General features: G+C 37.1%; 4 protein-coding genes across 7 annotated transcripts; 1 reads left to right on the forward strand and 3 right to left on the reverse strand.

The window, feature by feature from the left end:
• Window positions 1-3795: 3795 nt before the first annotated feature.
• LOC143184427 (U5 small nuclear ribonucleoprotein 40 kDa protein) lies at window positions 3796-5566 on the reverse strand. Its single transcript, XM_076386644.1, has 6 exons — window positions 5310-5566; window positions 5106-5235; window positions 4705-5018; window positions 4352-4624; window positions 4108-4273; window positions 3796-4032 (listed from the first exon to the last, which is right to left on the reverse strand). Exons 1-6 carry the CDS (start codon window positions 5421-5423, stop codon window positions 3974-3976), a joined length of 1056 nt encoding a protein of 351 aa, XP_076242759.1. The 5' UTR covers window positions 5424-5566; the 3' UTR covers window positions 3796-3973.
• A 214-nt stretch (window positions 5567-5780) lies between these two features.
• Window positions 5781-9091, reverse strand: Muc (dihydrolipoamide S-acetyltransferase muc). Of its 4 annotated transcripts, none has more exons than XR_013002770.1 (8): window positions 8989-9091; window positions 8507-8896; window positions 7889-8043; window positions 7406-7809; window positions 6958-7325; window positions 6502-6801; window positions 6232-6438; window positions 5781-6135 (listed from the first exon to the last, which is right to left on the reverse strand). XR_013002770.1 is itself a non-coding variant. In XM_076386641.1 (8 exons), coding segments are annotated over exons 2-8 (1479 nt in total). In that variant the 5' UTR covers window positions 8629-8896; window positions 8989-9091; the 3' UTR covers window positions 6159-6230. The 4 variants fall into 4 exon arrangements, 3 of the variants coding, with proteins under 3 accessions (XP_076242756.1, XP_076242758.1, XP_076242757.1); XM_076386641.1 differs by lacking the exon at window positions 5781-6135 and adding an exon at window positions 6159-6231 and having other exon boundaries at window positions 6310-6438; XM_076386643.1 differs by lacking the exon at window positions 5781-6135 and having other exon boundaries at window positions 6159-6438.
• Window positions 9092-9130: 39 nt separating this feature from the next.
• LOC143184428 (uncharacterized) lies at window positions 9131-10498 on the forward strand. The gene is made up of 4 exons (XM_076386645.1): window positions 9131-9223; window positions 9872-9959; window positions 10039-10222; window positions 10299-10498. Exons 3-4 carry the CDS (start codon window positions 10085-10087, stop codon window positions 10428-10430), a joined length of 270 nt encoding a protein of 89 aa, XP_076242760.1. The 5' UTR covers window positions 9131-9223; window positions 9872-9959; window positions 10039-10084; the 3' UTR covers window positions 10431-10498.
• On the reverse strand, window positions 10486-14299 carry LOC143185099 (integrin beta-nu). Its single transcript, XM_076387835.1, has 13 exons — window positions 14216-14299; window positions 13959-14117; window positions 13584-13828; window positions 13210-13495; window positions 12759-12920; window positions 12229-12684; window positions 11988-12150; window positions 11699-11865; window positions 11459-11631; window positions 11191-11390; window positions 10867-10979; window positions 10702-10793; window positions 10486-10630 (listed from the first exon to the last, which is right to left on the reverse strand). The coding sequence occupies exons 1-13, from the start codon at window positions 14297-14299 to the stop codon at window positions 10486-10488; spliced, it is 2445 nt and encodes an 814-aa protein (XP_076243950.1).
• Between the last annotated feature and the right edge of the window lie 88 nt (window positions 14300-14387).

The following is a 14387-nucleotide window of genomic DNA, read 5'->3' on the forward strand; positions in this document are numbered from 1 at the left end:
TTGCCTCTAATCTTACAGATTCTATCTTACAGATTTGTGAAATTAAATTTTCCAAGTTTTGTGATATAAAGTAGCCTTGAAGGTCTAATCTTTTGTTCCCTAAGATATATTTTAATAATTCTATATTTTTTAGCGTTTCATTCTCTCTATTAGAAGACATGAATAATAATAAAGTTCTATTTTTATGTTTCGTTACACCTTATCCTTGATTTAATTTCAGCCACACGTGAGTCCAAAATTAGGAATGCAACGCGTTCATTCATAAAGCAGATAGATCAAAAAACTGTGGCTGTATTTGTGTTGGCAAGCAGGACATTTTTGACGTTCGACGATGACGAATTCATTAATGCGAGGATCTCCAAACGGCGATTAGTCAGCGTTGATCTATAAATCTATCTTTCACGCAAATGATTATAATTTCCGCGCGATAACAACGATCTACGCGCAATTTTCGGACACCGTGCCGTTCTTAGATCTGCTCCGCCAACGCGTTGCAGTAAACTATTACAACACTTCGTTCTACCTGGCCTGCAGTTTTGTCGGTAAAAATATAACGAGTCCTCGGGCTCTTTGAGAACGATTCATCAGCGGTTCCGCGCGTTTTCCAGACGGCGGGGTGAAAATAGGTCGGGGGCTTGAGGATCCGAAGATCGTCACTAGATTGCGGAATTTTATGCATTTATGAGAAATTTCAATGTGCAAAAATATGCAAAATATAGAAAGCTAAATACGCAGTGGCGTAGCTGTGGGGGGACAGTTGTGCGCAGTGCAGAAGAGTCCAAGGACAGCAGGGGACCTACTGATCCATGTACATTCTACATTCATAAACTAGATATTGTGTATTACATTCTTTTGTCCTTCCTATCATTCTTTATTCCTATTATCCTTTCTATTATTTTATTCTCATAGAGTATTTTTCATATTCCTAATACAACTATTTTTGAAATAAGAAATAGACGCGAGTCTTTTGCTTTATTTCTTTCTCTGTACGTCAGTGGCTTCCTTGTTAACTAGTAATTTTTCTGTATAGAAATCATAACAGGTAAATAATGTGCTTAAATAATATAAAGAAAATAATGAAGGAAGAGAGGCCCAGAAAATTTCTGCATAAGGGCCCATTGATCCCTAGCTACGCCACTGTAAATATTTTATACTTTGTAGTATTTGGAAGATGAAACACGTCTTTGATGAGGTTCTATTTCTCTGGTTGTACTTATGAAAATAGGATTTGCATAAATGCCCGCTATTTATATATATTAGTACACGTACATTATTATAGTACGTAGATATTATTCTGTTGTACAACGTCGTGCAGTAATAAATTACGTCTGCACGATTGTGATGATAAAACTAGGAGACAAGTAATATTTATTCACCCCTTTGTTCTGAGGAATTCTGCATGTCATTTATTCTTTCAGTTTCTGCAACGAAGAATTCTTCAGATTGATCTATTCTTTTTGTTCACAATTCACAGAGAAAAGTTCCCATTTTGATGGATTGGATTCCTCAAAGTTATGTCTTCGTATTTCCTGTATAATGCTTGCTTTTATGATTTTACTCATTTTAATTTTGTGATTTGGTATCAACGACGACTTATAGAGCGCGGAATATATTTTTAACATTTGTGCATCGATGCGTTGATGATTCATGTTTGCTTCATCAGAAGATTAAAATGATGTGCTACTGAAATTTTGAATATTTTTAACATTCAGTTTTTTAGATTCTCAAAATTTTGAATTTTCAAAATTTGAAATTTTCAAAATTTCAAAATTTTGAATTTTCAAAGTTTCAAAATTTTGAATTTTCAAAGTTTCAAAATTTCAAAATCTTGAATTTTTAGAATTTCAAAATTACAAACCAGTAAAGCTTCACAGTGTTAAAGTTCCAAAATTTGAAAATTTTAAAGTTCAAAAAGTCTTCAGATATTCAGATTTTCAGATCCTCAGAATTTTGAATTTCCAACTTTCCAAAGTTTTAATCTCCTTAAAGAAACTGACACAATAATTCGAATAAATCTGTCATTGTAAAGGAAGATGACCTATGCCATATTTTCAAAAAATTCGGGTTTTTCACCTAAAAATAAAGGATCCAAAAGCCACAAATCCACAAGACAGTATTAAAATTGAAAACTTCTAACGCCAATATCTCGAAAACAAAAATATGTGACCTCGGTCATTTTGTCTTCCAACAACAATAATAATAGTGCAGGATACTACAAAATAAACAACGTACAGATCCATAAACATTTATACAAGTAGTTTTCGATCTCGTAAAATAATTCATCGCGTTTCTATTTCTCCTATAAATAATGGGAGGCAATCGATCACGCCCTGGTTGGTTTATACAAGAATTTCATTTTGCAAGCCCGCTGTGATCACAGAGTGTTTATATCCGTCCCGTTTTCATTCAATCGATTCCCGTTCCTGGCCGTCTGGGGCCAACGGGTACGTTGTACGTAAATTTGTCTCGTTAGAAATATTTTCGGTGCCAACGCATCACGATGATCATCACGACGATCATCACGATCATCATCGTGGTGGTCGTCGCCGCCGCCGTAGGTGATGTCCCCTCCCTTCACTGCTTCTATCCAGAAGTGACAACGGTGTTTCGGTCGTGCAAAGCAATTACGCCTCTGTGCCAAGTTCTGAAAACCAACGCTCCCTTGGCAAGGCTTTGCCAGCTCGGAAGCAGACTACTTAGAGTGGCATGCGGATGCCGCCTCTGCCGATCCAGCGACGCGAAACCTCGTCTTCGGAGAATGAATTTCCTTAATAATGTTGCCACTGACGTTTTCACTAGTCAATTAGCGTCTGGCAGGTTTATTCTTGAGATTATACAAAAATTTTCTGCACCTCTGTCAGCCAACTATGCGGCGTTAGTGAAGTTTATTTCAGAAAATATTGGGGACTCGAGATTGAAACAAATCTTAATGAGGGCACTCGTAGCTTTGGCGATTTTAATATCGAATAAATTCGATGAGAGAATTATGGATTTCGTGTTGGATGATGTCTAGCGACTTCTGAAAATAAATTGTTTAAAGGTGAAAAAGAACGAGAGACGTGATTTATACGGAAACTGAGTGGCAGTTAAGAGTCAAATAATAGAAAAGTTTATATAACAAAGCTGTCTGGTATGCAGCATCATTCTATCTCTTGCATAGTCGATGTGGGTGGTGAGGCGGTGTTAATAGTGGAGCGTATCTTGATCTAAAATCCATGAAATTAGTTATGTCGTCTGCAAGCGCGAACACGATACTTCAAATCGTTTAACATGACCATGACGATACAATCTGCAAATTGTTTGAAATATTAAGCGTCAAGAGACGCCTTGTTGATCACAGACAGCCCGTATCGACGGGATTCTTCCCTCTATTTTGTGGTCTCGTCATCTCGTTGGCCCCCTGCCATACTTCCCAATATGGTGCGCTCGCGATGTCCTTCTGTGAGAACTTTTTACTCGTTATTATTCTGCGTGAAGACGAAAAGAAAAATAAGAGTAAAAATTTTTTATGTGCTCTCGAAACGATTATTTATTCATGTTTTTAATATCTTTGTGAAATTAATTGCTATTACAAATTCTGAGTGTTACCGTGGGTGGAAATTGATAATAATCCTATAGTTTGTTGATGTATCCTCTTAATAAGTTTGAGAAAGAAAAGTGTTGATGAGTATGGAAATATGGGCCGCCAAAAGTTTGAGTTCTGAAGAGACTGGGATGGTAAAGAAGTGTTTAGAAAGCTGTTGGGAATCAGCTTAGTCGGTAAATATGCCTGAAAAATGTCGAACACTCCAAAATAGGAGCATTAGTTTCGAATAACTTTTTAAAAGATAGATACTTCTTGTTTAATTTCTATAATACATTAATAAACATATAAATGAGGATAGATAACTTTTATAAAATGTCCGACAGGTCTTTGATCTATTTTATTTTTGTACACGTCCTTAAATAAAAAATTGTTCAAACCATAGTTATTTTATTGCTGAACTTCAATTTCTCCTAAGTATATTTGTTTGTCACTGGATCCGGAGCAAACTAGAAGAAAAAAATATGTTTTTATACTTATATCTAAATTAAGTAATATAATAATTCTAATTAATCGTAGATTACCAATTGGCTCCTTTGGATGGAAATCAATATCATTGACAGAACCATTGTGACCAGGTAGTTTGTACAATATCCTACGACTCGTAGTATCCCAAATGTAATGGAATCTGTCTGATGATCCTGCTGATACTTTACTGCCATCTGGTGACCATGCACACCTTAGAAGATTCTGTACAAAAATTATTTAAATAACGTAAGTAAAGTTAAACTAGTACTTTGCTTTAGTTTTGAAAATTCTATAACTCACTTTTTCGAAATTATGTTGATGGCCAGAAAGAATTTTAACGCAACGCTCGTAAGGAGCGAATGGCCTTACATCCCAAATTCTTAATGTGTTATCCATAGCATTAGAAAGAATATAAGAACCATCTGGACTTAGACTTAATCCTGTAATAGTGTCAGAGTGTCCCTTAAGTTTATAAAGAATAGAATTCTTTCTTAAATCCCACACTTTTATGTCATTATCTATTCCGCCGCTTATCACTTGTTCTGCTGTATCATTAAATGTTACAGCTGTGACCTGAAATAAAAAAGAAGCTTAGAAAACAAGGATTTTATGCTTGCAAACTGAACAGTTGCCTGTACAGTCACCTACAATACCTGATATGTATTGTTTAATGTGTAGCACTGTCCTCTTTTCCTAGGATCCCAAACACGTATCGTGCTGTCATCACTCCCTGAACAGAGTTGTGTTAGCCCTCTTCGTGCACCCGAAACAGAGTTAACAAAAGAGGTATGTCCTTTTAATTTTTTAATCCTAGTTCCAGCAACTATGTCCCATAAACCTAATGTCATGTCAGTACTAGCAGTGTATAAATGGTTGCCGTCTGGGCTAAAATGTAATTCCATGATTGCTCCACTGTGTCCAGTCATCACAGAAATATTTTCACATTCTCCATAAACATTCCAAATAACTGCAAATTTCACATAAACCACAATTATCATATCATAAGCGTAGGATTACACAATTTTACAGAAGTGTTAGCTTATTGATGACATACAAATTTGTCTGTCGAATCCTGTGGAAGCAAGGTATTGACCCTCAGGATGAAACTCAAGGGAAAATATATCTCCTTGATGTCCCTCAAGTAACATAATTGGCGCAAACAACGAAGATGTTCTCGGCGGTCCCTACACAACAATAAAACACCTCGATAGAATATTTATTTAACAATTAAGGTTAGTTGAACTAAGGTTAACCTTACATTTTGTACGACTGCTTTTTCTCTGCTACTGAAGACTACTTCATTTTTGGTCCTTTTGGAAGCAGGAACCAACGCCAGAATATCATCTCCTTTACGTTTGTCCAAAATCGGCATGATGAGTTATTTTATGTTAATTATTTACACTTTGCACTTTGCTGTTTGCTTGCAAACACCGTAAACACATTTGTGACATATGTATTTCCCTCCTAGAGGGCGCTTTAGTACTTTATTGATGACTTTAATTATTTATATTATTTATATAATCAATTTTATTATAGTAACTATTTGAAATAGTCACTTAATGAAAACTCTTTATAGGATTAGTGTAAATAGATTTTCACACACTTGTTTATGTATAATACAAGATCAAAAATAAAAATTCTGTTGAACATGTAATAGTTAGAATTTATTAAATATGATATACATATTAATATGTATATTATTAATTTACTATAAACATTTTGACACATTTTTTTTAAATATGTTCCCCTAACTCATCATTCTTTGTCGCAATACACGATGGCCATATTATTTCATTATTCCATAAATACATATATTTACACGTGACCATTCTATTGCTATGGGGAGACTGGTGGTCTTTCAAATAAATTGAAAGCGGTGAAATGAAACAATAATTAGCATTTCTCTCTTCCTTCGTAACTTACTATTTAATCCCCTACTTTAGAGTTATTGAAAAAACCACGTTTATAAAATTGCTAATATAGGAAGAAGCTCAACGTTCTGGTAACAGTAGATTTGTTGATTTTGATGCACGGGCGTATTGATTTGGGTAGAAGAAATAAAATATGTCGCATAAAATTCGGATCTATGAAAAATCGATGACTTGAAAATGCGTAAAGTAATACAATTTAATATCGTACTATACACAAATTTACAGGACACTCATCTTCATCTTTCGTACCTGAACAAAACAATGTTTCTCCATGTAATTTGTCTCTTCTTGGGCTACAATATTCAACATTTCAACGATTGAACTTACTACAATAGCATAGTTGTTGGGTTCTCCATGTAGTTTTTGAAGGCAGCTAACCACTGTGCACCCACTGCACCGTCTACGGTACGGTGATCGCAACTGGCAGTGACAGACATATATTGGGCAGTTGTGTATCTGTAAAAATCGATTGGAAAATTAGAAGAAACATATTTGCCATTAAAAGATATTAGTACTTACCCTTGTTCGTTCTTGGCTGGTATTAGCCTAGCTTCAGTTGTACCTATAGCTAAGATTATGGACTGTGGTGGATTTATAATTGCAGCGAAGTTTTTAATGCCGAACATTCCTAAATTCGATACAGTGATAGTTCCACCTTGGAATTCATGAGGCTGTAACTTTCCTTCCCTTGCTTTCGCAGCTAACGCTTTCACGTCTTTGCTAATTTGAACTATACCCTTTGTGTCTGCACCAAAAACTATAGGTGTAATTAGACCACTGTCCGTACTTACGGCTACGCTTACATCAACATTGTTGTATCTAAAAGAAGAAACGATGATGCAAAATGCTGTACATATGCAAAATAGTATACTACTATGTACAGGGTGTTCCAAAACTTTTGTGATATGAAAAGGTTACGTCCACATTATTTTGGAGTATTCTGTGTACAGTAGCAATAGTATGAGAATAACTTACTGCCTAATGACATCACCCAACCAAGCACTGTTACCCTCAGGCACCTTTTTGCAAGCCATTGCCATTCCTTTGATAATAATATCATTTACACTAAGTTTTACTTTTTCCTTTTCTAACATTTTGTTAAATTGCTCTCGCATTTCCAGCGCTGCATCCATTTTTACATCTATCGATAAATAATAGTGTGGGATTGACTGCTTGCTTTCTGACAGACGCTTCGCGATTACTGCGCGAATATTGGATACAGGAATATCTATTCCTCCTGGTGCGCCTGCTACCGCTGGTGCTCCAGGTTGAGCAGTAGCAGCTGACGCTCCTGCCAAGTCTTTAGATTTGATAGATCCAAATAATCCTGAACCTTTTAGACCCTTTCAAACAAAATAAGTGAATCAATTGAAATGAAACAGATTTAAGGAATGAAAAGAATTCTGAATAGCTTGAAAGTTACCTCTAAGCTAAGGCCTTTCTCAATTGCTAGTTTCTTAGCTAACGGACTAGCATAAATTCTATCTCCAGACGCTCCTGAACTAGGAAGTGATTTTGCTGCTGGTGCTGGTGGTGTTGTAGGAGATGGGGGAGGGGTAGATGGCATAGGAGCAGCTGGTGCTGCAGCAGGAGGTGGGGCTGAAGGAGCTGCAGCATCTGCAGATGAATCATCTTTAAATTCTTTGAAAGCAGCTACACTACTCTCGTCGGTAACAATTATACAAACAAGTTTGCCAATGGGAACATTCTTTGTCCCTGATGGCACTAAAATTTTTGCTAGAAAACCTTCCTCTGGAGTTTCAAAACCCATTGTTGCTTTATCTGTTTCTATCTCAGCCAATAAGTCACCCTCGTTTAATTTATCACCTAGACAAAAGTACAGAAAGTGCAAGTTGTTATCAATGACCATTCAGAATATATATATTGAATATATTATACCTCTTACCTTCCTTTTTCTGCCAAGAGACAATAGTGCCTGTTTCCATGGTAGGAGACAATGCTGGTAGCTGTACTTTGACATGGTCTGGATAATCTGCATAAAATCTCCATTGCTGCTTCCATGGAGCCACCGTAAGGCGTAAACTACTGTTAACCTGAATCCTGAATACCAAGCAAGAAAGCACTGTTTTACTCTAAAAAACGTCAAGAATTAAAAGACAAAGGTGAAGTTAATTTTCAAATGTCACCTTCCATGTAAACATCAATCGTAAATCTCTTAATAAGTGTTTCAACTATAACAATTACTTTTGTAACAACTACATACAAGTTAGGCATCGCAAAAAAGAGCTGAATGATAACAAAAACTTCTGGAAGGTCAACCTTTTGACACGTACAGTACTAATGCCACCGAAGAGTTACAAGTCAGGAGAGAAACTCAACAAAAATGTTACCTTCCTATTGCAGAAGTGTGTGAAAAAACTTATCTTGGCTATAGAAATAGGGATGGAAATTGCTTGGTGTAAGAAGTAACCTTAACGATGAATTACGACTAAAGCCAAAAGCGAAGATACGAAAGCGAGTTGAATGAAACGATTACGCGCGGTTGCGATAAAGGAGCAAATACCTCTGCAGATGTTTTCTGTGAAGACACCGTATGACCATGGACCTTACGGTGTTCGTCCGTACGGAGTTTCGTAGTATCGCTCGTGCCAATTCATTACGTAGACTCGCCGTCGTTCGTATCATATCTCGGACGATTCGTGGATCCTTTACTACCGATTTCTAGTAGCAAGTCGATGGAAACTCGACGTTACAAATAAACGCTCGATTCCAACACCTCGGACGACGACGTCCACGAGAGTGTCAATGATATACAAGAGGGTTATCGTGAAACACGGCCAGGAACAAACGATGTGAACACCGTATTAGAGGTCGTTCGCAAGGTCACGTGGCATCAGGTTTAAAGGTGGTTCTCAAAAGGAGGGAATCATCGGGCGCATGGGGTCACGAATCGCTGGAAGTAGAAAAAGGATACGAATAAATGTAGGAATTAATCTCTCTTCTCTGTGGAATCGATATGGTTTATGTCAAAGTTCTTTGGCTTACAACCAACAGCGTCATTGATAGAGCAGAAGAGCTACTGTGATTTGCTAGCGGTGACTAGCCTGTCTTGCGTATACCACCAACGAGAGATAGAGGTGGATCAGACCTAGCATTTTATGGGACTTTGTGTCACATGATCTGCATTATCGATATCGCGAAATGTAATCGGCTTTATTACGCCCTCTGCGTTTGCTGACGGTGATTTTGGGAAATACGTGCAGCTTAATCACTGCAGTCGGTAAAGTTAAATTTGAGATAAATTAAAGATAAATTTGCATTCGAGTTTTAAACTTTTAACCGACGCGAAGAAAGAAATTTACAAAGTTCCTACGTAGAAATTTGAAGGAACTTTCAAAATATTCCTCTACGTAATCAAATATTTAAAAATTTGAGATTTGGAAATTTAAAAAAATATTTAAACTTCGTACGTTTTAATTATATCAGTTTAGTTTATAAACTCCCCACTGCGTGATTGCATTCCTAGGTTCATATTATATCAATCAATTTTCATGCTACTACTATTCTATACTTTCGATGACTATATATCATCAATGGGAAAAGAATCTTAAAAATTGAATTCTTAATCATTAACTTAATTGGATACTTATTTTGATTCGAGATGAAGAAACGAGTTGCGAACAAAATTTCAAAAAAGAGCGCCCTCAGAATGGGGGAGCAGAGTTTTAAATATGGTGACGCAAAATTTACATTTGAGAATGAGGACATTTATAATGGAGGCTATAAACTTCACTATGGTCAAAATTTATTAGTCAAGCAAGGTTACAAATTTTGTAATAAAAGACGTTTTTATGATAGATTATTAACGTATATTTTTTTTTATCTTCTGAAAATAAAAATTCAATGAAATCCTGTATATTTTGTGTAGGTAGAGGAGTATACACTACTGATAATTTCGACGTGTACGATGGGGAATGGGATGACGATACTTTCGGCGGCAGCGACATTCACATCCGGTATTTAATTTTGGCTTTATTTGGCTTTGGAATTTTGTACAATAAGGTATAATTAAATCAATAAAAACAATTGTTAAAGGTATAATAATGACTCACAGTATCGAGGCAAAGTGGATTCGAACGGAATGAATGGCCGAGGGACGTACACATTTCCGGATGGATCCTCTATTGAAGCCATCTGGCTTGATAACAAGCCATTAACAGATATTATCTTTAGAGAACCTCTTGGATTTACGTGGATTGTCGAAAATATGACAGAAAACGTAATAGCAGAAAACCAAATACTTTAATTAATTTTCTTAGTTAGAGAATATAAAATAATGGAAATTGTAATTGTAGGGGATCTTATTTTCTCGTGGGAACCACTTTTGGAATGAGTTGTCTGACCAAAGCCATGCTCATTCTACTGAATCGCTGGGCCAGAATGAATCGATAATTGATGAATCCAATGAAACGAAAAATGATATTTAAGATTTAAAATAGAATTTTCGATTCAATATTTATAATTTAAAATTAAAATACTGAATCAATCCTCTTTGTACGTGGATGGAACCCTGAATTTGGTTACAGGAGGCTTGTACAGAGGATTAGATTTTTGACTGTACACTGTTTTCTTTTGTTCTAGCTCAAATTTAGCACATTCTCTTTTATCCTTTTCACGAGTCCAACACCTATGGATATAATAACGTGATTAATATCTACGTCGAATAGATTACTATTCACTTAGACAAAAAGTACCTACTTCCAAATTAGTAAACTTAAAAGTCCGACAGCTAATATTGCAGCGAAAATTATGCCTGGAATCGTTCCTAGATGTACAGGAGTAGGGCAAGTCTAGAAATATTATATTAATTTCCATGACAAAAAAGAAATTATGATAACTGGTTTAAAAACATTTATGCCTTACCATCTTTCCGATCTTTAATATAACATTATTGTCTTTCTGAAACTCGTATATGTACGGTATGTTACAAGTTTCCCTACCGATCGTTGTCTTTACGAGGCAGAAATGTTCGTTTCCTGCAAAAATAAATTAATACATAATTAAACTAGAATGCAGTCTTTTATGCATTTATGAGAAATTTTTAGATTGAAAACAGTAGAGAGTTTATATAATATATAGAAATGTACAAAATATCGAAATTTAAATGCACTTTGAAATAATTTGAAGAGTGAAATGAATTTTTAATTTATGTTCCACTTTTCTGTTACAACATTGCTCAAATAGTACCTGGGTCTACAGACTCCACTATTTCACTCCTATAAACAGTGATATTCATCCGACAAAATTGGTCGATTTTCTGGGAGTTCAGGAAAGTAGCGTTGACACAAGAGTTATAGAGGACGCAGAGGTCACGACCCTTTGTACTAATGGACGACTCGCAGTAGGTCCCTCGATAATAGGAGCCATCCTCTGCAGTGACGTTGCATCTGACGACAAGAATCACTGGTATCCATTGAAATTTCACAAAATTCCATCATATACAAGAGATGCTAACCGACATTCTCCACAGTCGCAGTACCCATGACCCGCGCATACTTCTTGGCTTCCTGGCACGATGCAGAGTTCATCTGTCGATGGGCATTGACACGCCTTCCCTTTCCAGTCTTCTAAGCAGTGGCAAACGCCACATGTACAAACACCCCTGTTTGCACATTCTATTCCATCAATCTGAAAACCGAGAAGCAGATTTCGTACATTTTTTTAGGGTAGAATTTCTAGAACTGCACGTTGTCACCTTATCGCAAGCAGAACACTCGCAGAATTGACCATTGTATCCTTCATCACAGATGCAACTTCCGCAGATGCATTCACCCTTATTGGAGCAAATACTCGTAGCGTTTGGAGCAATGCATTGGAGCTGGTTCTCTGTCAGTAAGCGCTCGTTGCAGTCACAGTATTTTCCTATGAACACATTTTCTTTAATAATGAATAGCGGATCACAGGTCTGGATTAAGAGTGGAATCTAACGCTTCTATCAAAACATAAGGAATATTTTAGTACAGTTTGATCTATGTTATACTCACCAGACCAGCCAAAATCACAACTACACAAGCCACAGTCATTCGTTCCATGCTTGCAATAGAGACTCTCAGTGTCTTTACAATCACAACCATGCAGGAACTCCACTTCGATTATAGTTTCAGATGCTTTAGAAGCCAAGGCGTCCTCGATCACAATCGTTTGTTTCTGGTGAACATCGATTATTTTTAGAACAGTTATCCTCAAACTACAATAAAATCTAAATTAGAAACAATTTCTAGGTACCCATAGGCTTTGGTTCCTAGGATATTCTTCAAAGGAAAGGACAAGCTCGAAGTCGTACACCTGGCCCTCTTCTATACCATCGCATTCCGACGTGGCCAATTTGGGGCCATTCTTTCCGCAGCTAGAAAAGTACTCCAAACGAAGAGGACTGGAGGAATTGTCACGTAACACCACCTTCTTGGTGATCTCGTGGTAAGCTTTCTCAATGATTTCCAGTATATTTGAACTGTCTTTGCTCAGCGTTGCTACTCTAGCTTTCTCCTCCAGAAGTTCGGAGATCTGCTCGTATTCGGAACGCCGATCCTCCGTCACGGCGAATATTATATTAACTTTGTTCTCCTTGAGTAACTTAAATATTTCTGCTAGGGAGGGATAATCATACTCTTTGGAGAGGGTATATTCACCCTGCTCGTTGAGGTGACATTTGAAGTCCTGGCGTTTCACCGCACCGCCTAGCTAATGAAAGTAACGACGCAGATTTGGATCATGACACGTCCTAGTAGCATACATCAAACATTATCTCGCAATACCTTCCCATCTCCAGCAAAGTGTAAAGATCCATCAGTAGCCATTAGTATAATCTTTCGCGCGTTGCGATCCCAACCGATCTCTGGGCAAACAACCGCCTGGACAACCCCGTCCAATCCTCCTTCTAGATTGTCCAGGTTCCCAGTGACGGAGCTACGATTCACCTACAAGAAATAGTTATTCAGATCTCTCTAGCTCTGTTTTCTGAAGCTATGTCTCCACTGACGCAACAACGAGGAACGTTTCTCCAGGCTTCATCCTGTTTCTGTTACCAGGAATTTTGTTTTAGGTTGCTTTGAGACTTAAACAAAACTCCAAAATGTTCTTTAGATTGTGTTGCTTCAGTCTGAACAGAATGTTTCTATAAATTGATGTTTGTTGTCAATGGCAAAAGGCACAAGATGTTCCTGGTTGCTCCAGCGAAGACATAGCTGAAAAGTAACTGATATATGCCTCTGTAATGAAATGTTGAATGTCGTTGGTCAGTTTCAGATGATGTCGAAAACAGTAAACTGGCGAGCAAACAGCATGCTGGCTTTTACAGGGGTTATCCTCGTGGCCAGGGAACAAGAAGGGCATTACAGGCTTGTCTGCATAAGTGCCGAAGCCCAGGCGATAATTGCTTGTGAACATACTGAACTTGCTCGACATGTTATATCCTAGTTTAACCAGAGTCTCTTTGTCATCCTTCATCGACCATGTCATGTCCATCAGGTAGTACAAGTCCAATGGGTAATTTCTAGAGTATATCGTAGTACATGTTTTATAGAGAAAAATCGATTCTGGTACCGAAGGAATGGCTACATTCTTAAAATGCAGAAACATACTTCGCTGGTCGATATTGGAGCGTCATCACTACCTTCAACCGCGGTCCAACTTTTACCTTGATTTTCTGTGGCTTTAATTGTACAGGTATGCGGTCCGTTTCTTTCATGTCTTGAAAGTTGACATTTTTCAACAAGTCTATCGATGGAGGCGAAACTGTGTGAATTTTCTCGCGAGGACACCCGAATATTTTCAATTTCTCTGGGTCGTTGCATCGGGCCTTTTCGTGCGTCGAATTCGAGTAGGACTGAGAGTACCCGTGAAAACAGACGAGAATAAAAAGTCAAAATTAGTCTAGCTAGTCAGTCTTAAAGTTTTCTCGTCCTGTAACACAGTACTTGTCGGTAATAAAAGGAATAAAGTCTGAAGAAATTTACCCAATCGCTACACCAGGCACACAAGGAGCTGACTTCTAGGCAATTTTCACAGGAAGTTTGAGAATTGCATAATTTTAAGATTTTCGTATCCACAGCTTCTGACTTATCCCATTCGGGATACAGAAAAATCACAAATAGTAATGATTTGATGAATTTCATCTTCAATTATAATTATAGATCAATGATCATGAATGAAAGTCTTCTCTTCTGAATATTCCTAGTGCCTCTGCGTTCTTAGATAGCAGTTATTCCTTTACTACTGGCGAGTCATGGATTCGCTCAAGAAAACAGAATTCCTGCAATCGGCACGAAAAATATCCTAATGTGTTCGTTATCTGCATGGTGATAACGATAAACCGCGCCCATGTTCGAAAAAAAGAAACAAATGGCACGCAATATTTACGTGTAATCGTCTCTTAGTTTTATATT

Source organism: Calliopsis andreniformis, chromosome 10 (genome assembly GCF_051401765.1).
Source record: "Calliopsis andreniformis isolate RMS-2024a chromosome 10, iyCalAndr_principal, whole genome shotgun sequence".
In the NCBI taxonomy this organism is placed as follows: domain Eukaryota; kingdom Metazoa; phylum Arthropoda; class Insecta; order Hymenoptera; family Andrenidae; genus Calliopsis; species Calliopsis andreniformis.